Source organism: Chaetura pelagica, unplaced genomic scaffold, assembly GCF_000747805.2.
Source record: "Chaetura pelagica isolate M959 unplaced genomic scaffold, ChaPel_1.0 scaffold222, whole genome shotgun sequence".
NCBI classification, from domain to species: domain Eukaryota; kingdom Metazoa; phylum Chordata; class Aves; order Apodiformes; family Apodidae; genus Chaetura; species Chaetura pelagica.
The window spans coordinates 8,044,665-8,071,332 of NW_009952711.1; the positions used below are offsets into that span (position 1 = coordinate 8,044,665).

General features: G+C 41.3%; 1 protein-coding gene across 1 annotated transcript; it reads left to right on the forward strand.

Moving 5' to 3' along the window:
• The first annotated feature begins 17 nt into the window (after positions 1 to 17).
• DUT (deoxyuridine triphosphatase) lies at positions 18 to 4,104 on the forward strand. Its single transcript, XM_009994454.1, has 6 exons — positions 18 to 198; positions 635 to 726; positions 1,747 to 1,791; positions 2,543 to 2,617; positions 3,535 to 3,605; positions 4,048 to 4,104. Exons 1-6 carry the CDS (start codon positions 38 to 40, stop codon positions 4,102 to 4,104), a joined length of 501 nt encoding a protein of 166 aa, XP_009992756.1. The 5' UTR covers positions 18 to 37.
• The last annotated feature ends 22,564 nt before the right edge of the window (positions 4,105 to 26,668 follow it).

The following is a 26,668-nucleotide window of genomic DNA, read 5'->3' on the forward strand; positions in this document are numbered from 1 at the left end:
CGCTCCCCTGACCGCGGGTCTGTCCCCCCCCGCAGCCATGCCCGGCTCGGACGCGGCCCCGCAGCGCTCCCCCAGCCACAGGCAGAACGGCGCGGGGCCCGAGGAACACCCCGCACGGCTGCGCTTCTCCAAGCTGTCCCAGAACGCGTTCGCCCCCTCCAGAGGCTCTGCCAGGGCTGCGGGCTACGATCTGTACAGGTGAGGTTCCAGGTGTTCCCTGCGTTCCGGACACGTGCAGCGGGGCTGGTGGTTCCCTGCGCCCTGTTCCCGCCGGCAATCGGCACTAGTTGCAGCTGAACCCCGTTACAATCTTAACTACCTTCCCCTTCCCAGCATCACTTGGAATAGACAGCCTGTGTCAGCCTGAAGCCTTGCTTCACGCCTGACGCTTTTCCTTTGTATTCCCGTCCAGGTTTGGTTTTGTTCCTGCCCCACTGGGTGCACTGCACCCTTGGAAAAAGTCAGTTTCATAAAAACACCTTTCTCTGCTTCTGTGTTTGAAAATCAGTGTTTATCAAGGCCAAGATACGCTTGCCTTAACCAAGTGGAACAGGCTCTGTTTTGCACCTTAACTTACAGAGAAGAAAGTTTTCAAAATATTCTGCATAAACTGGAATTTCTTTCTTTAATGCAGTGCCTATGACTGCACGATACCGCCCATGGAAAAGGCTGTAGTGAAAACAGACATTCAGATTGCACTTCCTGCTGGATGCTATGGCCGAGTAGGTAAGTAAGCAGGCAATAAAAAGGCTGCAGAGACATTACAGAACAGTTCTGATGTCATCTTTACATGTAGATTCTGGCTGAAGCTTTCAGAATCCATCTGCATAAGAAAAGATGTCATGTGGTTGTTAAGCTTTGTCAGGTGTGTTTGAGGTTTGGTGTATGTCAAAGGACAAAAAGGTGATTTACACACAACTTTATAGGCTGTGCAGTAGTTCATTATTTCTCTGCAGTTTCAGAATCACAAAGACATAGGTAATGGACATACAGAAAATACAGCCTTGGATGTTTAAAAATTAACCCTGGAGCTCTAGTGTAACTAGTGTAGCAGAATTTGACTGGTTTTTGTGACAGAATACTTGAGAAAACCTGTACAAGGTATTTTATGTTTTGCGCTTTCTTTTTCTTAATTATGGATAAATTCTGAAAGTAAAAAAAACAACAGCCACTCCAGCAGAAGGGTATGATCAGAGTTTGCCACGTCCTTTCATCTAAAAGGAGAATGCATGTGCATTTCTCCCAGGGAAAATTCTGAAGAGAGTAACATCTTAGCACCTCATCAAATTAGGCTAAGGTAAGTAAAAAAACCAAAACAAAATCCTGCACATCATTATATCTGTATAGGCCATTTCTTAGTAAATTGCTTGCCAGATAGTGTTTTCCATCATAACTTGAACTGATTGACCTAATAGTCTCTTGAGATTATTCCAAACCAGGGTAGCTGCTGAAAATAAACCAAGATTAGTCAGTGTCTGCTCCAGCCACCTTACTTGGAGAAACTTACTCTGCTAATAGTGGTTGAAAAAAGATATGCTTGTATCACTTAAAGATTGTGATTTTGTTGTAGGCTGTAGCAGCTCTTACTTGAAGATACACAGTCCTTCCTGTAAATTCACGTTTATTTTAGAGAGAATGGAAAAAGGTCTTGTTTCCACTACTCTGTGCAAATGCACTAACCTATTAATATTGTCTAAGATTTTCAAAAGAAATAAGATTTACTTACCAAAAATTCTTGTTTTCTAGCACCACGTTCTGGTTTAGCTGCAAAGCACTTCATAGATGTTGGTGGTAAGATTTTTATTCTTTTTACCAAGACTTTGTAAATCTTGATTGCAGCATTTCCTTAATTTCACATCTGTATAAAGAAATAATGGTGGCTTCATTGGTAGTCTGGCTAAAGGAGATAACTGAGTTATACCTCAGAGAGCCAGTGCATCCTAATTACTTTAAAAACTGCTGAATTATTAAAATACTACTGATTTTTAAATATTATAAACATAGTGTACTTCTGTAGGCAGTGTCTGGCATAGCAGGTATTTTTTGGTTTAGGCTTGGCTCTGGAGGTGAGGCATCCTTCTCTTCCTGATGCCAAGCCAGCCAGAAAGCAAAGCATTTCCCAGTATAATTTAGAGCTGCTGCATAACTGCTTTATTGCATACCAATGTCTGGATGCACCTGTGATACAGTGCTGATACCATAGATTGAAGGGCAGCATCTGCACCAGCTTCATGTCATTCAGGCTTTGTCTTGTTAAACAAGAGTTGATTTTTGCGTATCTTTTACACTAAGGTTTTTTAAATGTTGTTGGTAACATACAAAAGAGTATTAAGATGGGAATCAGAGATTCTCTACACCCTAACGATGCTCTCTAGCATATACAATACATACATCACAAGTAAAATTAATACCACAGTTGTAAAACACTTCTTGATACATGATGGTGTTGGATGTCAATATGAGAGATACGGCAGTCATCTAATCTAAACTTACTGACAACATTTATTAACTGGATATCCCTCTTCATTCTTTCTTACTGCAGCTGGTGTTATTGATGAGGATTACAGGGGAAATGTTGGCGTGGTACTCTTCAACTTTGGCAAGGAGACTTTTCAAGGTAACTATTAAGCTTAGCTTTCCTGACAGGAAATGAGAGGCTAGTTTTACTTCATAAGTCTATGAAGAGTTAGAATTAGCTGGAAATATTTTTGTTCCTATTAACCAAAACATGGAGATGTCCTCAAGGAAACACAAAAAGATTTCACTCCTAGCAAGTTAGGCAGCATGCAAAAAAACTACAAACCAAACAAGAAAACCCAACCCAAAACACACCACTACAAAACCACAAAAAACCCCTACTTAGCTGAGCTTTAGATTCATGAGCTGTTCTGAAGCTCAACTTTGTATTAAGTTTCTTTCTCTGGAAAAAAAAAGAAAAAAGTTTTAGATGAGCAGTATCTGAGATAAAAGCTTTTCCAGGATCCTGGGAAACGAGTAATAAAAATACTTTTCCCTTACTCATAGTGTCTGCAAACAGTTTTAAGCCTGAGGGCCCAGTTACAATATTGCCAGTGTTTTTGCAGCCTTTTCTGAAACTTCACAGCACAAGCTTCTTAGGGAAGTTCTGTGAACCAGATTGGGTAATAAACAGAAATTTTGCTTTCCTTTTATCAATTTCAGTTTTTACCCCAGAGAAATCAGTTCCTGGGTCTAGTTCACAAAAGAAGCCACACTGTACATACAGCTGTCTCTGAAGTATTTATGCCTAATGATACCTAAGATACGAGAGTGTGGCAGCAAGAATAAGGGGGGATGCCTTGAGCTGGTACTGCTGCTGAAACTCCACCTTAAATGGACTAGGCACATGTTTATTTTACTCTGTATTTTTCTGGAACTATTAACATCTGCTTAAGTAAGTTTCAAGTAAGTGTTCACACAGGACATCCTGATGCTCTTGAAAGGGGATTGTCTAAACTTGGTATTGATTGTTCACGTTTTTTTAAAGGAACTAATAATACTTTAACTTCCTTGTAGTTAAAAAAGGGGATAGGATTGCCCAGCTCATCTGTGAGCGCATTTGCTATCCTGAGTTAGAAGAAGTTCAAGTAAGTTGCCTAAAGAAAATATTTCTGCTACTTTTAGTAGCTAATAGGTTAAGATATTTGTATATAAACTGAAATTTACAGTATAGATAAGTACTTTGCTTTAAAACTACTTTTGGTGTTAAAATTGCAGATTAGCACTGCTACCTGAATAAAAATTTGGATGCTTTGCATCATTTATGTTGTTTGATTTTTTGTAGTTTTCAGAGTTAACAGCTACTTGAGAAGCACTTCAGTATATACTATAAACATTTGTCTCACAATGTGGGATTTCTTTAAACTTGTACAAAAGGTATTCTAAAATGTCTCAAATTTTTTGGTTTAGTTTCTCAATTATGGTTATTTTTATGAGTAAATGTACTTTCCTCTATGATACATGATATCTGTTTATAAAAACAAAAAGCAAGTTAAGACTCTAAACCAACTTATAATTGATGTCTTTCAGGTTCTAGATGATACAGAACGTGGCGAAGGTGGTTTTGGTTCTACTGGAAAGAACTGAAAAATATTTGAATATGCTTATTTGTAGCACTCTTTCTAAATTTTAATTTGAATTAGATGTGAAATTTTTTATGCACTCCAAAATCTCAAGATTTATTAAGACTTGTCTGTATTTGTCCTCCTGTCGGATTTTACAGGCAGTGAAGTCATCTGCATTATGGGGAAATGTGCATGATTGATTCGATTGAGTAGTTGATGTATAATGCTTTCTTTTTCAGATGTTTGGTCCTTAGTAGTAAGAACTCATTGTTTATGTGCTTATTATACTCTAAAAAATAAAAAATAAAAAGTCAAGATTTGATTTCATTTTACTGACCTAAACTAAAATGGCTGGCTGTTCCCATGCCTGTTTGTATTAATGTTCTGAAAGCTGACTTCCCCCTAGCTCAGTATTTCATGCCAAGAGCCTATTTCATACACATTTGTTGATAATACAGGTACCAATACAACTTCCCACTCTGACCTCTAAAGCAGAATAAGGCAAAGATATTTAATGTTGCATCATCTGCCCCATTAAAATACTTGTGTTTCTGTTCAAAGCTCAAGTTCTGTCTTTAATCCTTAGCTGATCCTCAAACAACCAGTTTTTCAGCTCTCTATGGAAAAGCAGGCTCATCTGGAAACAATGTCTATATAGTAAATAAATGCTATTAAGTATGCTATTTAAATATTCATTAACACATTCATTAATAAGTTACTGTATGGAAGAAAAATTCTGAATTATTGAGCAGTTCACAAATTGGTCTTTTCAGTTCTATTTTGACCAGTTAACATAGACCTCTCTTGGCATCTGTCCTGAACCTGGTTGTGTCTAAATGTAGGAATCTCTTAAATGATTCCAAAGCTTTTGGGTACAAGAACAGACACACAAGAGACGGGACAAAAAGGAGATAATCCTAAATATTTTGCCACTTTACGGAAAACAATTAGAAAAGGTTGTGAGGCTCTCAAAGGTGTTTTTTTTTCCTTCAGCTGTCTGTATTCTCTTTTAGATTTTCATAGCTGAAAAGCCACAGGTGTGAAATACTGTGCTCTTAAGTAGTGTTTCAGCAGTGGAAAGGTGGGCCCTTTGGTAGACTTAAGATGTTCACAGCTTTCTTCTCCGTGGTAGTCGTAGATCACAGTAATCCTGTTGGTATTAGTTTCATGTCCTTGTGTAGGACTAACCATTTGCACTGAAGTAGGCCCAAAATATTGCTCATTTTATACATTTTGTCCCTCCTCCCTTCCCCAAGGAGCTGTAAAATAAAGTGTAATATGACACCATTCAGATTCCTTCAACCATAAGACAGCCATTACATTGACTTGGCAGGGCTGAAACAATAACTACATTCATCTTTGACTACTGCAGTCTTTCCCTCCATGTGCATTATATATTTATCAGTCCTTTTCTCTTTTTACCCTTACACACTTATCACAACACTTTGCTTAATCTTTGTACCCAGACCTTTATAAGCAGGCTTGCTGTGCAGAAGCCTATTGTGAGCACCTCACACCAATGAAGTTTTAAATGAATTGGAAAAGCTGATCTTGACAAAATGTTTCTTCTGTTCTATAACCTTTTGTGTAAAGCTGTTTGCTCTTGCTGGGCTGTAAATTGATAGTAAGTTTAGAGAAAGTTTTGCTGCTCCCCTTTTTTTTATCCTCACCTCTTGAACAACAACAAAAATACAGCAGAGGATACACTGATGCAAGTCCTTTTTGAAAGATACTGCAAGATGATCTTGCTTGGAACAGCAACCTACAAGGAAAACTTCAAGCTTTGTTGATACTTACCCTTTGTTGTTGCAAACTGATCTAATTTCCATTTTTGAAAGTAATACAAATTCTGAGATAAGAGGGAATAGTATTTACTAGAAAAATCACTAGCTCAGAAGCTCTCACAGATGCACAGGGAAGAAACATGAATTTACAGATCCATGCCTGCTGCGAGTTGTCAACACAGAGACTGTTCTCAAAGTGTCATTACTAGAAAGGGCTCACTTATTTTGAAAACTGGCATAGTTGAGTTCAAGGTTTCTCAATATTTATCTGGAGAGGCACATAATGAATTCAAGATTACTGGAAGGCTCTTCACTCTAGGACCTTGTAAAAGCATCTGTCTGAAACAACAGAAATGTTTTCACACTTTCAAGCTTACTCTATGCTAAACTGCCCATGCATCCAACCACTGCAATAGGGTAAGAAATTATGATAATTATTCTGTAATATTGGGGGTTTGCTTCAATAGAAAATCTAAAGTAGAAAAGTAGAAAATCTAAAGAAGACAAATGCTTCTCACTTAGCAACAAGAGCTACATCCCCATGTATTGAAAGTTCTGGGGCTGATGCTGCTGCACACCAGGGCCTGTATTGAAACCTGTAGAAACTTTTTGTACTGGAAAACAGTAGAGAACTCTTAAAATAGTATTTGCTACTTTCTGGTTCAAACCATGCTGCCTACACCTCTGCAGCCTTTTGTTTAAGCAAAGTCCCTCTATTTCATTAATATGAAAAGCAATACCCTCCACTCTTGCCTCTGGAACCAGAGCTCACTACAGGTGAGACTGAAGAGATGTAAAGCTCCACAGCAAGTCCAAAATACAATGTTATATGCAAAAAAAGGAAACTGAAATTACATTAAAATAAAATTATGTTGGGCTGCTTTCCATTATCACCAAACAGGTTCAGACAAAGTTATTTAAACTTCAACTGTCAGTGCAGGAGTAGAGACATGTTAACTCCAGGAGGAATTACCTGAAGCTTGGAGAATGATGGTGTGGAACTTCCTCTGTGCAAATGTAATGTGGAGCTTTTATAATGGAAAAATAATTTCTCATCTAAAGCAGAAAATGACTTTTTCCTGCAGGGAAAGGAAAAGAACATTACTAACAATCTGCTTCCTTTATTTTAGAAATGGATTTGACTTGTTACAAATAGAGAAAAATCTGACCTTCAATTCCAGGATAATCTGGAGGAGAATTATACCTCTTACAGTTCAGACACTTGCTCCAGATTCAGCCCCATGGTTTGGGTTATATTTTGAGACCTGAAACGGTTCTGTTTTCTGACTTGGACTAAAATATGTCAACTTGTATTTCCTTAGCAAGGCAGAAGCCAGTAAGCTGATGAGGGTCTTGAAGGAACAGGTGATAACAATACAATTCCTATGATTTGAACTCTCCACTCACAATTAAAAAAATATTAAAAGAAAAATTATTATAATGATACTATTGATTTTTAGTCCTTTACTTGATTCCCTAAAGCATTAATCTGATGTTTAGTGGTTGTGAATTTAAACACTACTTTCTCAGTTCAGCTACAGTTAAATTGCTCTGTCATGGCAAGAATTTTTTTTATTTCATGTTTTTTAGTAGATCAGCCACTAGATGGCACTTGGGGTTTGCTTTTTCTTTCCACTGTTTCCAGAGGTATTTTTAAAATATATTCATCTCTAATTAAGAGTTGATGACTCCCATTGGGACTGTGTTGGCAGAAAGCAAGATGCAGCAAAATTTGAGTGAAAGCAGGCAAAAGTATAATCATTAAAGGGGGAACAATGACTATAATTTAAATAAGATTTGGGTGGTTGCAGTGTTTGCCTAATCCCTCCTGGCATGCAAGAGCAGTAGAGAAGCCTGCGGCTTTGCTCTCCTGCTGTGTTTCAACAAAAATGGAAAATTCTAATGAAGAGCAACATTTTTCCTATCTTTCCTATTCAGTCTCTTCTTACTCCTCCTTCCTCCATTCCTTTAAGTGGAATGCAGCCTACTTAAGGATGGCATTGTAATCAAAGTAGTGTATATAGCTTGGTAAACCCCATTTTAGATTCTCCAAATCAGATGCCTCTTGCTGCAAGCTCAGGACATGAATTAAAACTTACGTAGCAAGTGTTAACCCAGGAAAAGCAGGTGACATATAGGAACCTGAATTACATGAATTTTTATTTAGGTTCCTTAGTTTCTGTATTGGTTGCTACTCCTGTAACAGCACAATCCAGGGCTCTTGTATTTGTCTTCCCTCACTGCTTCCCTTCTGATTTTTTATTTTTAATAACTATCATTGTATTTTGGCTTAAAGATGGTTAAATAGGTTTTGGTAGTAAGTAAACTCCTATGACCCTGCCTATTTCCTGTCCTGTCAAACCTTTCCTTGTAAGAATAACAGTGTCCTTTTATTTGGTGGAGTGTAGCATGATGTTTTTGGCAGGCCCAACATTTTTGACTTGCATAAATTTGTGACCTCAAGTGCAAGAAAAGTGAATGCTTGCTTCAGTGCCTCATGGTTTCTGCCTAAAAAGAAAAGTGTCCACATCACTAACCGTTAGAATTTCTGAAGGAAAATTATCAGCACACTTATTCCACCTGAATGCACATGACTGCACTTCCAAAGAAAAGAATCAGAAATAAAAATAAGTATTTTGTACCTAGTTATGTAAGGTATAAGAGTCTGCAAATGTAGGGCAGGCTGTGCTGCCTTTCTGGTTTCTAGAATTAGCACACATGGCACTTCCCTCAGCAACAGCCATTTGGCAACCCCTACCTCAGTAAGGAAGTGAGTCTGCGAAGTGTAGCTTTGGGTCTGCTGCTGGGCAAAGAATGTCACTGCATACTTAGAGGCTGCAGGATCAGGTCTGAAGTGAATTAATATAATTACTTTCCTAAACTTTCCCTCTGTTAACTGGGTGATTATTTAGCTCTTTAGCCCCAAAGTGATGTTTTTCCCCTACTCTGTTAGAGCACAGCAAGAAAACCTTTTATCCTGCCAGTCTGAAAACTTGACAGATTAATTTTATAATTTGAGATTCCTCATCCAGAAAGTAACTACTGTATTTTAATACGTAGAATATGCCTAAATAAACATATGTGAGATGTATATGCATACTTTTTTTTTTCCCCTTATACTTCAGGGTTTTTTCATTATGTCACAAAAATGTTATATTTATCAGTAGCTTTTTAGAAAACACTTGTATGGCAAGTTTTCTAACAGAAATAAGTTTTGTATCAATTAAAATTGCTCTTTGCCTTAACATTTAAAGCATATATCCTTAAACTGAATAACGTTATCTTTTGGCTGTTGTTGATTGCAGGAAAGGAATTAGTTTTCTTTTGTTTTGTAAAAAGCAAAAACAAACAGTCATGGACATAGAATCTTTGGTCAGATTCTTTAAACATGAGTGTTTTGCGGTTTCTAGATTCCTAGTCTGAAAGGTTGTCTCCAAGTGTCCAAGACAAAATAACTGTGTCCCCTAGTTGGAAGAACACTTGCCCTTTCCTTTGCAGCTGATGGTGCCATGCCTAGCAAGCAAGGCAGTGTGCAGCGTCCAGCGCTGCCTCACTAACAGCTCAGGCCTGACCACAACCTTCCTATCTGCACTAGCAGGTGTTCTGGTCACTGCCAAATTACAGGTACCCTTCCAGAGGGTGCAGTACAGCATCAGGGAACGCCACTTGTCAGGTTTTCCCAGCAGCAAACACAAGACTCCAGTCTCACTTCCTTACACTTCCCTGCAGAAGTTACTGCTGGCCATGGGCCAACCGTCAGCATTGTAGGTAAGTCAAGACATTCACATTCTGCAAGAATGTGGGGTGTTTGTCCATCCTCTCCTCTGACTGAGTATCAGAGCAATATACAGGCTGGCTGCAGCCAAAGGAAAGGAGGAGGTCTTTTGTTAGGGGACAAAGTATGGTATTTAAGTCCTGTTCTTACCTTTCCTCTCAACTTGCATTAAGGCATTTAGCCATGGGAGAAAACTGAAAAAGGAGTTGTTACAATGCCAGGAAATCATGGATCCAGCAGGAGAGAACTCGTTGCCCTCCCTGGATGTGAAGAGGAGACAGCTGAGTCAGAACAGAAGGAGACCTCTCACTTCATCATCTTGGTGAGGTTTTTTGGGGGTTGGAGTGGGGTTTTTTCATTGGTGTATTTTTTTTGTGTTTTTTTTTTGTTGTTGTTGTTTTGTTTTTAAAAAATATTAATCATCATAGTTACACTAATAAATGTTCTTCAGGAAAGAACTGGATAAACCTCATTGCCTGGAAGACTGCTACCCAAACTGCTGCTCCAGGGAGTGAGCAAGGTACTGGTAGTTTTGCCAGAACTCAATCATTCCTCACCCAAGTGCAGTGCATATCATCTTGTTAGCAGTTTCTAGCTAAGAGAGGCTTTAAGAGCAGCTTTAAAAGGGGCTTCACATTTCTGGAAGCATGACATATGTTGTGTCCCAGCCCAGGTCACCCACACAGCCTCCAGACTGGTGCTCATAACTTCCCCAAATGCCAGCTGAATAAGACTGACTAATAGTCAAAATGGGCAAGTTTTCACCATTGTATCTGGAGCAGGCTGGAAGTCTGTTGTGTGAGAGAAGTAGCCTCTGTTTGCATTTACTTTTTATTTGTATGACCTTCAAGATGCTTAGCATTTATGGGACAGCATAGACTGAACAGAACACTTCAGAGTGGCTGGGCTCCTACAACAGGCTTCTGGATTTTTCTGTCCTGTCTGTTCCTGGGCACCTGCATGCCAACAGGGCTTGCCTATTTATTTTTACATCATTATTTTCTGCTGACAAAGTTGGTTTTAGAACTATGAGAACCTACATTAATAACAAGAACAACAAATTGGACTCCAGCTCTGTCCCCTTACTCCTGAAGTTTGCTATTCAAATGTTCAGAACATGTGTTGAAGGCATGGCTATGTATATATTAAGGCATGCAAGTGGTCACTGGTGCCAGGATTGCATACAAGCTAAATGAAAAATTATTACTTATTTGCAATAATTCCAAGAAATTTTGAGTAGCTGCCAAAATAATAGAACAGCTGTATGAGGAGAGGGATAGGGTCTGTTTAAGCTGGCACTCAGACTACAGAAATTCATGCAAAGCCACAACCATGGTTCTCTGGAAGAGTCAACTTTATCCCAGCATTGGGCTGGTGCACAACGTGCACTGATAAAGTAGTGTGATAGCAACATCTGCCCAGCAAATGGGTCACTCCTCCAGCTTCCATTATATTTGAGCTGTCGGAGAACACCAAGTGCCTTGAGAGCCACAGCTCAGCAAAACCAATGCAACATTGAAAGCAAGACTGGCTGGGTGGTAGAATTGTTAATCATGACACTACCCTCTTGGTACTAACATAGGTTAGGAATTAGACTGAGTTTTGCACTATGACTGTGCAAATAGAGTAGATGTGGAGGAAACTAAGGCTTAATGCCTTAGGGTCTCCCTGGGTAGCACGTTTTCCCCTCATTCCTTTGCTCATTGATTTGCCAAATTTTCATTTTTCAGCTGTGCCATCAGCTAGCAGGCAATGATAGGAGTGTTTAAATAGACAGTCAAAAGATTCATGTGAAACTTGCTTACTTCTCATCAACAGCAGAGAAATAATTTAAACTCTATTTAACAGGTGCAAATGTAAAGTGCGTACAAATTAGGCATTAGTATGAAAATCAGACTTAGGAGCAAAACCCCTGGTTTAGTACTCTAAAGCATATGCCAATAGCCCAGGGAGGACCCTTTTGTTACAATTCCATCCGAAGTCTATTAAGTTGCCTCTTCTGCTGCTGCCTTATGATAAAAGTACATTTCATAGTCTCACTGGCCTGTGCACGTTCCTCAAGTCTGGTGCTGTTGCTAGCAAAGCTTTATTATATCCCTACAATACACAGAGCACTGTGCAAATGCTAAACAAAAGAAAATCACATCCAACTGCCAACAAAGACCAAATTTTCTTGCTTTCCCACAGCCAAAGTGGCAGTCAAAGGCTTCTTCTGCATCCTTGCTTGTTGTATGAAGCACAACTTGAACAATTACAAAAGGGTACTTGTCATGGCCTTGCAGGGATCTACAACTATTATTTCTAAAGTTATCCTGCATGCTAAATATAATTTTCAGTGGCTGAGAACTGCAAAACCAATTGAGCCTTATCAGAATGCTAAGGGCACTGGCACTGCTTTACAACTGTCTCCACAGTCAACTTTAACAGTTTATATGCAGATAGATCTTCAACAAAAGCCAGAGGATTGCATGTTTTATTAGCTATGGAAGTATGTTATTCTCTCTAAAAAAATTAATTGGATTCTTGTTTGTTAATGCCCAATAGCCATGGACAAAAAGCATGTTCATATATTTGGCCAGAAGCATTTGCTTGCAAGAGATCAAGATGTCAAAAAGTTATGATTGATCAACAGTAGGTGCCCAAGGGGTTTGAATGAAAACATTTGGAAGTCTTAAATCTGTCAAGAGTCCTGTATCTATTAATGCAGTTGTTTTTAGTAAACATCTGTTGAGTGTTTTTAATTCACCTAAAGAAAATATGTTGGAATTAATTTTTATGGGTTTCTGGGACATGGGATCACTTATTTCCAAAGAACTTTGGCAAAATTAAAAGGATCAAGAGTCAGACAGAACACTTGAAACACTAGTTAGGGCAAATTCTGAACGCTTGCCGAGTGAAATGCAATTGTTCAGGGTTTGTGCACTACTTACTACTGAAAGATGACAAAATCTGTCTAAGGAGTAATTACTGAAAGAGACAGCTGTGGGGTGGGACACACTGTTAGCCTCATATGATCTGTATACAAGAAGTGATTAATATAGAATTACATCTGAGATATAGTGTAGTCATAAGACTCGGGGTCCTTCTCTCAGTCTTCCCTTTTTCCATCAAAATGAAACTTAAAAAGCCTCTATTATTTCACAGACTCAAAAAGTTACTCCTAAGGGCAAGAACTAACCAGCTACGTCATAGTCTCCCGAGGGAAGCTGTGGAAACCCCTTTGGCTTGATGGAGACAAAAAAGGGAAAAACCACACCACAGGGAATAATGCTGCATTGGCTGATGGGTTGAATAGATGACCTAACGGGTCTTTTCCATCTATAATTTTATTCTGTGGCTTTGATGCTGAAGGCCCTGTTGACATTCGCAGTGTTGTTGCTTTCCTGGAAGCTTTAATAGTGTTTGGAACACAGAATAGCTAACACCACTGAGCAAATAACTCTAGTATGGGATGACAGGAAACAAGAATGCCAAGGGGAACGTGCCCCATCATGCCAGTTAGGTTTATTCTGGCCCTTTACCCCAGGATTCCCTGAAACACTTGCATCAATATATAGTAACTGCAATGGATGTCAGCATGCTGCTTACTTCAGTGCAGAAGAAATATGTGAACAGCCCCTTGTTGTACTGTTTACTCAAGATATTGTTTTGATTTATAAGCCCCCATGTCTGAAAACTTCCATTCATTGGGAGATGCAGGAATTCATCTAGAAATCCTCAGTCAGCAATAAACATGTCAGTGTTTCTTCTCTATACTTCACCTAGTCTGTTCCATCAAAAACCTACTTCCTCTTCGCCACATCACATCCTTATATTAAGACTGGTACAAAGTTACAAGAGCCACTTTGTCACATTCATTCTTCAGTTGAACAACCAGACATTCTACTTCACCTTGTTGCCACTGGGGTTACTGGGGCACATGCAGTTACAGTTATACCTCAAAGTACAGCAGGAAGATTCACAATCTCTTGTCATCCAAGCCCTGGTCAAAGGACAAGGCTTGATTCTCCTCATGAGATACACCACTAGCCTCTAAGGCAGAACCAATATGTCAAGAGTTTCTGTTGGTCCATAGAGCAAAGCTCATCAGCTAGCAGACAGGTTTCTAACAGTTTGCAAAGTCTAAAGACATTTTGCTAATAGAGTGACTAAATGAAACATGGTAGAGTGTAGCCTGTGGGAACCCAGATCTGAATCTAGAAACCTAGCCTGCGGAGCCATGGTGGTACCAGAGGAACATTCTGACTCAGCTGGAGCAGCTTCTCAGATCTGAAGGAAACTTTGCCCAGTAGGAACTCACAGCAGGTCACAGATCTGTTTCTCATGAGGTTGGCCACATCTGTTCCCTTTTATGCAACACTTCATTAGGGCCCTACGTAACCTGTTGGGCAATACTGGGCACTCCTATGAATCAGTGGGTCCCATTGCTTCATACCTCATACAGTAAAGTTTTGGGTGGGTTCTTGGACAAGAATCTTGGCTCTGAAAGACGTCTGATATGATAGTCTTGGACACAGCAACACTTCTTACAAAGTGTGTGTGTTTACTTACATCAATAAGTATAAAATTAAAGCCATATCTTTTGTACAAAATAAAAGAAACCAAACACCATATCTCTTGGAATTCAGGGGGACCCAGCCCTCCAAGTACACACACAAATGCACCCTGCTACGTGGCTTAGGAAAGGATCTTAGATTCCAGACCTTTCCATCTGTTGCAGAATGGTCCTGTGGAGAAACCTTCTCCCAAGCTGAAAGCTGAAGGTAAGGGGTCCACAAAGACCAGCATCCCTGACACTCAGTGAATCAGACTCCACAGGTAGGCCAGGCAGAGCAGAATCTGGCTCTTAGTAACAAATATGTTGCTATTTTAAAAGCCATGTTGCTATCTTTTTGAAGGTTTCTTATGACTTCAGCAGATGATTACTTGGCTCTATCAGAATCCAGTTTTCTCTCTAATTCCCAGAGTAAATTTGAAGTCTTTATGCATTAGAAAGCATGAAGAAGCACTAGGATTGTTTGTACTCAAAGTAGCTGCAATTTTCAAAAATACAGTGGGAGACTGCTGAAATTTAACTGGCATTTAACAACAAAACTATGTTTAGAGTGAATTAATAGAGAACAATATTTTGAGTCTCAGGTCCTCAAATGTCACCCCTCTCCTTCCTTCAGTCTGGACTGACATGGGGATGTTGGGCTAAGATTCTGGGAGTTACTCTTAGGTAGACTCAATCAGCACAAGTGTTAGTGGACACCAGGACTAAGAGATGCTTCTGCCACAAGTCAGGATTAGTTTATTTCACTCATTATCCCACAATAATGAAATTATATTTTCCAGTGACCAATACTGGATTCTGTATAACTTTTATGCATGGAGTTAAAGGCACAGACAGGACACTCGGGCAGCACAAACCCACCCTCAGGCTTACCAAGTCTAAATCTAAAATAGGCATTAGAAAAACAGGTAATTGAACATAGTGTGAACTGAAAGCCTGTTTAACCAATCAGCCTCTCACTACAGAAATAGACTTAGTGGAGAAGTAGTTCTGTTTGTTTCCATTCTTACCCTAATATAATATTGTTGTTATACTTTGTCCTCCAGAAAGCACTAGAAACTGTGGCTTCACAACTTTTTCTTTCTGCTAAGTGCTTCACACAAATGACACACCCTAGCAGTGCTGGGCCTGAGCTTGGGAACACCAGCCTGTTCCAAAAGCCAGAGTTCCCACATAACTACATAATTCACTACTATCGAGTTACTGGGCTAGCCACAAATTGACTAATGCAATACTCACTGAGGATCAGGAGGTTGTAGCATGAGCATTTAATTTCCAGGGGAGGGTGATTTGTCCTTTAGTATCACAAACACTTTAATTATAAACAGATAAATAAGTATTAAATCCCCATCTGGCAGCCATGTGCAATACAAAAAGAGAAGGGAATCTGCAACTTTTAACTTGGAGATATCACCTAGATATTAAGGCCCCCTGAACTCTCTCAGAAAAAATTGTGCCACTGATGCTTCCCCAGCTGTGGGAAACAGGGCAAGGACAGGAGAGCAGCTGGGACTCAGCCCTGCAGAGCATTGCTCTCCTTAGTGTGACTGAGGAATATCATTCTTGGGGTGTTCTCAGCCCACAAGCCAAACAGCAGCAATCCAGAGAAAATTCCTTTCTCTCCACTTGTCTCACTTATAAAATGAAGCTTTTCCTGATAAATAATTTCAGTCCTAGGAAAATCAGATTAGTCTTTTTCTAAGATAGAAAAGTCTTTTGAATTGCTCCTTGAACTTAGGCTTCACATCATTCATTGCTTATTTCTCATAGTCTTTTACCAACCAAACAGGTTAATAACCTGCAAAGACAGACTCCACCTATAACAGCAGCTTAGACTAGAAGAAAACAGGACCTACTTACACCTTCTTCAGTAGCTCAAAATCCTGGATACACTGATCATGTTTTCTCCACCAGGCCAGCTCAACAATACTACAACTCCCCAGAAAGTGGGGGAATGAAAGCAGGCTGTAATTACTGGCTGCAGCTGTTTACACCAGCCAGTCTCCTCTACCTACCTTTAATGGCCAGGCCCCTCCAGCACAGGAGAGCCACAGAAGCATTTGCAGTTAACAGCCATTTCTTGCAGTTTCCCAAGGTTATATCGAGATTTTTTTGTACCAAACAGGAGAATTTGCACTACAAAATTTTAGAAACAACTCTTAGTTATCATGATGAGTATAGCAGACAAATGACTGCAAAATAAAAAGACTCTGAAATAATTGATTGGAAACTTGCAGGGAGAGTTTCCAATCAATTATTTTTTAATGGCCAGCCTCCTCCAGCACAGGAGAGCCACAGAAGCATTTGCAGTTAACAGCCATTTCTTGCAGTTTCCCAAGGTTATATCGAGATTTTTTTGTACCAAACAGGAGAATTTGCACTACAAAATTTTAGAAACAACTCTTAGTTATCATGATGAGTATAGCAGACAAATGACTGCAAAATAAAAAGACTCTGAAATAATTGATTGGAAACTTGCAGGGAGAGTTCATTGAAAGTCTGTCCACCCTCTTTTGGGGCTGCTAATCTTCTCCATAACAATCTGACTTCTGAAAGCGGTTTCTAATATGTTAAACCATAAAATCTAACCTAGGAAGTTATTTTGCAGTATATCAGTCTTCTTTGGATATTGCAATACCAGCAATCTTTCTTGGTATTTCATTTGCATAGTAATCAGCAAAGAATTTGGTCCTTGCACTGTTCTATCTCCAGCTGGCATTTGTATTCATTACATTATCTCATTCATCTGAAAATGGTGATCATACTTCCATCCAAAAAGGCTTTATTCAGTCTACAGCTCATCTTAGTGGCATCTGTAAAAAAATGAATTCATTTTGGAAGAGGGAATTTTTTTAATGCCACTGGCCTGCCACTCTGTGGGACAAAGAGATTTTTACTGCTTGAGATGAGCTTAATAAACAGATTCAGCTTCTCAAACCAGGCAGAGATGAGAGGACCAGAAGGGTTGCAAGTGCTCAATATGGACTTAATACAATATTTTTCTATTTAACCCCTCACTCACAGTTATTTCTGGACTTGAGCTACCAGCAAGAGCCACCTCACACAGCTGCTCAAAATAAACCATGTAGTTCAAGCTCCAAGCACCATAAGCATAGCTCACCCTTTCCCAGCCTTGTATGTGGCATCCATAGATGTTAGTTTTCTGCCTTCATATCCTGAAGATCAGGGGAGGCTACAAAGTCAAATCAGGTCCAAGAGCAGGTTGGAGACACAGGTTCTCTTCCTGCCAGCTCTGTAAAGGACAAGCAGCAAATGCCTTTTGTTTGGTACTTATACTAGACTGTGCAGTACTGCGAGTTACTAAATCAATTCATATTTCTATCTGTCCTGAAAAGAAATTTGGCTATAGGTCACCTGCTTCTTCTGATCCAAACAGATCAGCTACTATGGAAAAGGATGAAGGAGGAATTCAGGTGCTAGGCTAGGTGGCACCCTTTTGGGCACCATTTCATTCCCTAGACCAACAATTCTGATACCAGGTAATGTCAGGAAGCAATGTGTGAAATGCCTGTTAAAAGAAACTCTGTTTATTCCAAGGAACACAAGGGCAAATAAAAATTATGGACTGATTTTCAGTATTCATCTCTATATGTATTTGGCTCTAAGTAAAAACCTCTGTGGTATCACAGCACAAGGTGGTCAAAGGACTTTTTTTTTCTTTTTTTCCTTTTAAAGAGATATGTACAGCAATTTAGGTTAAAAGAAAAAGAAGTTAAAAACCTACCTTTCCTAATTAGCTTCTATAATGAGAGGGAGGAGTGGAAAGCAACCCCTCATACAGCATTGATTGAAACTGTATCAAGTGCTGTACAGTTAAACTTTTTCATGGTGACTATAAGCTGTGAGCTGACTTTTAATACTCACAGTTGCTTTCTCTGTATGTGTGCCCAAATGTCTTCTAGTAAAAGTGAAAAGCCACTGGTCAGCTTCAGCCAAACTGAACCCAGCAGTAAATGTCTAACAGCTGCTGAGCTCATTTGTGCCTTTCAGGAAAGCTGGCAGTGAAGGGCAGGCTGGATTATTTGCCATCCAACTGAAAGGGTTCAGAGTGAGCTTCACCTGTATTAGGCTGCAGCAAATGGGAAGGAGCTGCTGCTGATGCTCTGCCCATGTGGTGACTTAACCTAAATGAGCCTTGGCTCGTCCTAGATATCAAAAAACAATATCCACTAGCAAACCATACCTTTAGGGTGCCAGACTGCTCTTATTTCACATTTGAACTCCCACCTCAACAGCAGAGTTGAAAGGGTTCCACAGATCTGAAATCCCCCAGCTTAGTTTACAGATGACCTCACCTGTAATCAGTGGAAGGGTGGCTCTAAAATAGCTGCCAAAGAAAAAGAGTTGCTTGAATCCAAAAATAGAGAAAAGCTTTTGGGGAGCTTAGCAAATGGTAAGGTATAGGACAGTTGGCAAAACAAGAAGACACCAGTGAAATAGCTGTTACTTAACAGCAGTTAACTGCCTTAGCTCTGTTTTCTGGAATAAGATGCTGCTCGTACTTGTGCAATTACTCAGGTAGATGGGAAAATATTGTCACCAGGGGTCATAAGTGGTGGAGTGATGGGAAAGTGTATGAGCAGGAAGCAATTAAATGGTTGTAAAAGAGTTGGACAGAATATGACATAACACACCAGGTCCAGATAATGAACCTGCTTGAATTTATAGGTGGATAAACCATGTTACGGGTAATTTGAGTTCTCAAGGGACAGGTCAGATCTGTGGAGTGGCAAGCATAGCATCATTATAGAAATAAGTGCTAGCAAGTATTATGAGTCTGCCTTAAGTTTAATAACATTTAATTTTATAAGCAGTTCTGGATGATATCAAGTAGCTGTTTAGCCAATTAAATGCACCCAGAGAAATTACTATGGAATCTGGATTACTGGCACAGGAGCAAGGTATTCCTAGGTGGGTGGGACATCTCTGAGAGCTCAGGGCAAAACTCCACTGACCTATAAAGTTCTGATTCCATGCCAAAACATGTTGCTCAGCCACTTCAGCTGCATGACACCCATCTCACACATGGGCCTGCCCCCATAGATTCTCAGCACATGTCTGAGCAGGACCCATGCTCAGCTGAGGGGGAACCAGAACCCTTCTCTGCTTTCTGCTTTCCCTTCCCCTGCTGGAGCTGTGGATGGCTAAGCTGAGCATGGGTGAGATCCCAGGAGCATTTTGAGGATTCAGGGTAAAATCTTGTTCTGGTGAAGTCAGTGGGAGTTTTGCCATTGACTTTGGTGGGGCTGGACTTCATTCATGAAGCATTGACTCTTATAATAGATTTACCAGCCCTGCAGGCAGCCCATGCAGCAGCAAAATAGATCTCGCACACTTGCTTCTAGAAATGAATCCCCTGGCTCAGGCTGACATCTGCAGAAAGCAGCTTCCTTGGGCCAAGCCCTTTATTTAGGAAACCTACCACCCAGTTCTGCACATCAACCCCGGGGCTGAGCGGGGCTGAGATGAGCCTCCCCCAGAGGAGGACAGGCCTGCCTTGTGCCCAGCTCGGGGAAAAGCCAAGAGCCGCACTCTGGGCTGGCAGTGTGTCCTGGTGCCACAGCTGCAGGGAGGTTCTGGGGTCTGGTGCTGCCTGCCAGGTGCTCTGCCCTGGCAGGAGGTTCAGTTTCTTTAACAAGAACAAAAGGGGAGAGAGGGAATCCTGCTGCATTGTCCCAGTGCAAGTGGAAAAGATCTGCACTAATTCAAACCAAACACAGAACAGAAACTCCTCCCAGGCGGAGACATTTTTCTGTCAAGTTTCAGCCCTGGGAGAATTTTTACAGCTCAGCAATAAACTCTAGAAACAGAGGTTAAGGGCCTCACTAGCTCCAGACTTCGAATACAAGGAACAGAGCAACAGGCACTCTTCAATCTGTAGGAACGTCTCAGGCTGACAGGATGGTACTGGGGGTACTGGGGGAAAGAGGGGGTTAATTACCACAATTGCCCAACAAACTTTTCCTAATATTGTCACATGTACCCACAAGTTACAATTTCTCTGTTACTATAGATGCACAATGTTGATACTGGATTCATTTTCTGGGTTTTATTCCTTTTTGTCATTTTTCCCATGAACTAATAAGCCACAGTGGATTTGAAAGTATGAGCAAATGTGAGCACTATACAAAGCACTTTTATGTTCTATTGACATTTTCTTCCCACCCTAATAATTTAGAGCTGGTAACATAAAAAAAAAAATTAAGATGATCATACTTCCCATCACTTTCATTTCCCAAGTTTATGAAGGAAGAATCATGAGTAATTTCCCATAGTTATTGTTTGCAGCACAACACATGGTCTCAATTACTGGGATAAGAAACAGAGAGAGGGTATTGGTGAGGATAAATGATTTATCATTCAAAATTCATTTTCTACACCATAGTTTATATTACTCTGATCAGCCATCATCTTTCTTGTTTCACTCTGTAAACATAATCCAGCTCTTCTGAGTGGGACCCTGGGTCACAAGAGATCAGTTTGTTTCTGGAGCAGTGAAGCATATGCAGAGTGACCCTCCACCAAAACTACTTGCTGCTAAAGGTATCTATCCAAGAAGGGCAGATCTGGACAAATCTAGACTAATAGGACACAAAGTAACTCTTGGCTTTCACTTTTGTTCTCATTTCCAAGGAAAGGAAAAGGGGAAGCAACTAGGCTCAGGATCCTTGCCTACACAGAGCATAATTCTGTGCATTAATATGCAATTTCTTTCTGGCAGTTGGAGGTACTTGACTTCCCTTTACACTGCTGTTGCCTTGAAAGTGCCATTTCTGCATTAATGAAGTGACTGGCTGCAGGCCCCTAGCTGACCTCTCTGCACCTGAGCTCTGTCTCTGGAGCAGATGTACAAAAGCCTCCTTCTGTACAAGTGGCAGGCAAGCACCATGGCCCTGTGTCTGCTCCTTCTGTGCCAGAAAGTGGCAGCCATAGCATAGACCACAGCAGCTCAGGCATGGCAGAAATTGATGAGTTACTATTTCAGGCCTTTTTTGTTGCAGTAGATTTGAAGAGCTTGCCACTGCCTGGCAGGGACAGGCTGGTGACACTGCAGAGATTTGCAGCAAATGGAGCTTGGTTGCTGGCAGATTTTGCAGAGATGCGAGTTCAGCTGACATCAAAGTCAGCATTTCTTTCTCTTTTCCCTGCTTTGCCATCTGGTGCTCAAAGCACAATGTTCAACTGCTTCTCTTGTAGGACTGCTCCTGGTGAGAGACCATGCAGACATGAGGCATTTAATGCTTATGGGGCTGGTGGAGAGGTCCTCCTGTGTAAATCCTTTACCAATTCTCTATTTTTAAAATTAATTCCAGGCTGGTCTGTGGGGAACTCAAGATGGTGCTGTTTGTTACCACAAGTGAGCCCAACAAAAATAATCAGTCTTTTTCACTAGGGGATTGTGCAACTCCTGCAAACTTGGCCTTCAACCTGGGTCTGGTGGTCATGTTGGGACCCACAACTTCCTCCCATGAATTTATCTGTCACTATGGAGAAGAAAACACTCTTGTTCCCAGCATATTTTTGGATATAGGAGTGCGTAGTAGGCATATGTGTGGTTGACAACATAATCTGTAATAAATTCAGTCTCCTAAATGACATAATCAAATTATGGGGCAAATATATAATGGGCAACTTCACACGGAGCTGGCTTTGTTGAAGAGTGAACTTTTGAATACAGTTCTGTTTCCTGGTGTGCAACATCTTGTCTTTGCTCTGAGAACACGGGTACCGGACACTTTTTCAGCCTTTTTCCTCCCTTTCCTTTCATTGCTGGGTGCTGCTTTCAGTCTTAATCCATGCAACACAGACATGATACCTGATTTAAAAATAAAGACTGAGCCTCCTCAGAACCTCCACTCAGCCCTCACCCAAGCTTTGCCCTGCCATACAGCAGCTATCATGGCCTGAAACTCCACTTGGGGTTCTTCAGCTCTGGCCTGGTGGTGTATCATGCCACACTTGTATCCCAGGAATAGAATCGTGGCTGGCCTAACGTGTGGCAGCATGTCACCTCAGTTGTGCCTTGATGTAAGAGGCCTACTAACAGACAGAGGATCTCAGAACTTTACATCCTTTGGCATGGCTACTTCTCTCCAGTGCTTAGTACTGGAAAATCTTTTACAGAAGCAGATTTGAAAACTGGAGGCAAAAACCTGGTAGCAGAAAGCCTTCTGTGAAGGGGATTTATGCCTTTGGCAAGTACAGTTTAATCATGAGGGATGGGAAATCCATTGGATCCTTTCTTAGTCAGTAACTTTTTTGAATTCAGTAAATGAGGAATTGTCTTTAAAGGCTTATTAATCTACACTCAATACTAACATCTCATAATGATCTGGTCCCAATGGGTGTTGTTTTTTTTTCTGTTTGGTTCATTTGGTAACTTCTTACCAACCAAAGTTCTCTGGACAGCTTTACAGTCCTTCAAGTGCAGGCTGGCTCAGGGGTATCAGCTGATGGGAAAGGTTTGCATTAAGGCTGGTAGCTTTGTGGAGCTGGCTGCCATGAGGCCAGATGGCTGTTGATTCACATCAAAAGGTCTTTTGAGCAGCCACCTTGCAGAGCCAGTGCTGCTGAGTTGCTCATTCCCTTTCTCCTCTCTCCCAGTTTCCTGAGGTTTCAAGCTTTGCACTGATGTGAATACAGACAGTGGGGTTCCCTGTCATACTCCTTGTCTGCTCTGCACTGGCACCTTCCTCCTCTCTTCCTGCTCATCCCTCTTACCACATTTCTCAAAGCAGAAGCAACTTGTGCTATCACCTTCTCTGGACTCAGCACATATATTTCCCAATTGATCAGATTGTGCTTGATAGTTGAAGCCAGCTCCTGCTCAAATATTTTCCATCTACAGTTTATGTTTGGTGCAAAAAGAATCTCATCATCAAGGGGTTTAATGATGATACATGTTTTTTTATTTAAAAAGACAAGTTGTTGTCTGGAGACCCCTTTAAAGTGCCTCAATGAATCTGAAAAAAATCTGTGTAAGATCTGTGTAAGCTCTTCTCTTTTTCATCTTTAAGGTATCTGTACCATGGCCGGTAGCACTGGCAAGTCAAGACCCACAACCCTGTTGGGCACCTTGATGCTGGAGAACTGGCACCACATCGCACTCTATCTCGGCAGTTCAGGTAGAAAGTCCATTTTCCTACAGTCTGCTCTGATGGGAGTCATGTTTAAATGCATTATGGAGATGAGGATCATGGGTCTTGTTCACCTGTGTAGATTCCTTAGCTGCATTTACTCCTTAAAATGCAAATATGCAGTATGTTGTGTGAGACAAACCAGAAGTCACTGCACTCCAGGCTTGGAAACTGCATGTCCATCTTCAAATTAATAGTTTGTGGAAGGCTTAATTATTTGGGGGATTCACTGGGGCAGCACAAGCTATGTCAGACTGCTGGCTGGACACACCAGCATCACAGGCTTGTGTTCAGTGTGGTGGAGGGCTTTGGGCTCCCACCTAGTGAACCAGTTTCTGCAGGGTTTTTTTCTTGCGACTCACCTCTTTGCTCTGGTTGTTTTATTTTTACAGTGAAAATTCAAAATCAAAGTGAAACTCAGCCAAAGTGCCAAGATTTCCTGGTTACAGTTTGAAACCAAGCAAAGAGTCCACGGTTTGTATGGTTTCATCCTAAAATAATAAATAGTCTGTTATTCACCTAAAATTTATTCCAAATTTACTCAAAGCTTGGTCCAGATTTTTCTGAAACTTGGCCCAAGATTGCTTGAAACTAAGCCCAGCTTCAGAGAGAGGTTCATGAACCTCCACAAACCTGGCCTGAGCCTTGAGTTTGTAATGAAACCCAAAACTAGGGGAGTTTCACCTGGTTTAGGTTTGGTTATAGACATTTCTTACAGCTCTAGTATTTATAATGACTACAATAACAACACATTTATACAGACCTGCAAGCACACTCATGGCACTGCAAAGTGAGGAAGTCCAGACAGCTTTCCTACCTGTCCCAGCTTCCCAGCTGAATGTCCTGCACTGCAGCTACAGTCAAACTTGCTCCCATGCAGCTGCCTAAAGAAAAGTAATTTTTCCTGGGTTGTTACAGACACACACAAAAACACCCCACCACCCTGAAGCACCTCACATAGGAATGCTTGGAAGAAAGAATCAACCTCCAAGGAAAAGTGAGCAATAGCCCTGTTTTCCTGGCTGGTTCATCCAGCAGACAGGGAAGCTGGCAGAGCCCAGGTCCTGCTCACCAGCAGTGATTTTGATTATCTCCACACAGCCTGCTGGCCTCCACACTTACCCAAAATCTTTTCTTAGAGAAGAAAACTACTGGGCAATATCACTCTTTTTTTGTTTGTGTGTTTTTTTACTGGTGCCGCTGCACCTGCAGTGGCAGCATCCTGGAGGAACACCACAGGGACAGCCACACCAGGGGATGCATGCTGGACCACAGGGCCATGTCCCCAGCTTTCTGAACAGTATGGGGAGAGGCTGGAGCTCCAGCAGGCTCCTTCTGGGACATGTTTTGGTACATGGCTTTGTGCCTGCCTTGGCTGTCACGGCTGATGAGCCCATGTGTGGCTCCTTGTCCTTCTTTCCAGGGACACCTCAGTAAGTTGGGGCTGCTCCTGGCAATCTGGCCGCTGCCTATGGGCTCTCCCAAACCAAAACATCTGGTTCTCAGTTCCTGCCCTGTAAAACAAGGATGACAAACACATCCCAATCTCCCAAGCGTGTAGCGAGGCTCAACACACGTGTCTGCGAGGCACTCACGTCTGACAGCCCTGGGAGCCATAGAGAAGCTCATAAACAAAGAAACCTCCAGATGTGAGAGCTGAGCCAGGGTGAAGGCTGAGTCTGCACTGCTTCTGCCTGTGAAGGAAGGGTTCAGCCCCAGAGAGAGGAGAAAAAAGCCCTTCCTGGGTACCTAGCAAAGGTTTAGCACAGTGTGACCTTAACCTAGAAGCACAGACATAGTTATCTGTCTAGACTCTTCAGAAAAATCAAATGTACATTTCTACATACCCATGTGAGCATCTGTCTAACCAAGTGGAGGACCTAGTTGTGTGAGTGAGGACAGGCAGCAATGGCACATGCTGGGCTGGCTGGCACCAACACAGGGCTGCAGCCCAGCCCTGCCAGCATGGTCCTGCTGGCTGGACATCCCTGGGCTCCTCGCTGCTTCCTGCCATCGCTGCATCACACAGGGCTTGTTAGAAATAGAAGGGAGAACCTGAAATACAAAAACAAACACTTTGGTTACCTCTCTGAAGTCAAGGTTCCTCTCCTGAACCTAATGAGAAACTGACAACTGAGAAGTTGGCTTGGGCGTGATATTCCTCAAAAGCATTTGTTCCAAGGATGTGAAATATTTGGCAAGCTTTAAGGACAGAAGTAGTTCTTTGGAAGTTGTCAGAGCTGAAGTAATTCGTGTCTTCAAGGTTTTTGCTGCACAGGATGAAGGTCCCATCTTTGGGTGAACCAAAGCATCCAGCCCACTCTAGAAGGACCAGGTGTTACCCTCAAAGTCTCTCCGGGGCTCCAAGGGCCTTGGTGAAGCAGGCACTGAACGTGGCAGCACCGCGGCTCCCTGCAGCTGACCACCTCAGCATCAGTTTAAAGGGGAAAACCTAAAAATTCCTTCACAGCAAATGTCAATTTTTAAAAGCAGTGAGAAAGTTTTTGCAATGCCAGTGCCACCAGCCCCAGCCTGGCCTAGAGCAGGGGGTCTGTGCAGGCTCCCTTGTGCCACACGTACCTGTCATGGTGCCAGCAGAGACTGGTGGTGCCCAAACCCGGTCCAGGAAGGCACAGGCAGCTGCTGGGCAACAGCCTCAGCTCAGGACTTCTGTGCTGAGAAGTCTTGAGCACATTAGCTCTTCCAAAGCACACAGCTGAATTTGAATCGCAGTGGAGGGTATTTATCTTAGAGAAAACCTGAGCGTGACCCTGTGGGACCTGCCACAAGAAAGCAAACACTTCGGGCCCTTTGAAAGTCAGCTTAAAAGGGAGACAGTGGAAACAGTCACGTTCTGCCAAAATACACGTCAGCTGTCAAATTTACAAGATACTGTAACAACACACAAGAGAATGATTTGATATGTACAGTAACAAGCCATCTTTGTTAAACACTGCTAACCAAAAAGTACATTTGTCACCCACGCGTGCATCTGTGCCGAGTCACAGCACAAGGACAGAGGAGGGAAGCCATGCTGGTACTTCAAATAATTAAATATTTCACCATTTCCTTGAATTTGAAAAATATCCTTTAATTGCAAAAGGATACACATTTAGCAAGAGCTGTACTTCAGTTGGTCTAATGCTTAGAGTCATTCTAGGATCCCACCATCAAACTGAAGACAGGAAATTACTTTAAATTATAAGGTAGGTTACAAACTACTTTTTAACTGCAGGTCTCATTCAGTGTTCTTATGCAACCTTTTTGCACTGAGATTCTAAGGAAACTGCATAAAGTCAAAATTATGTAAATAA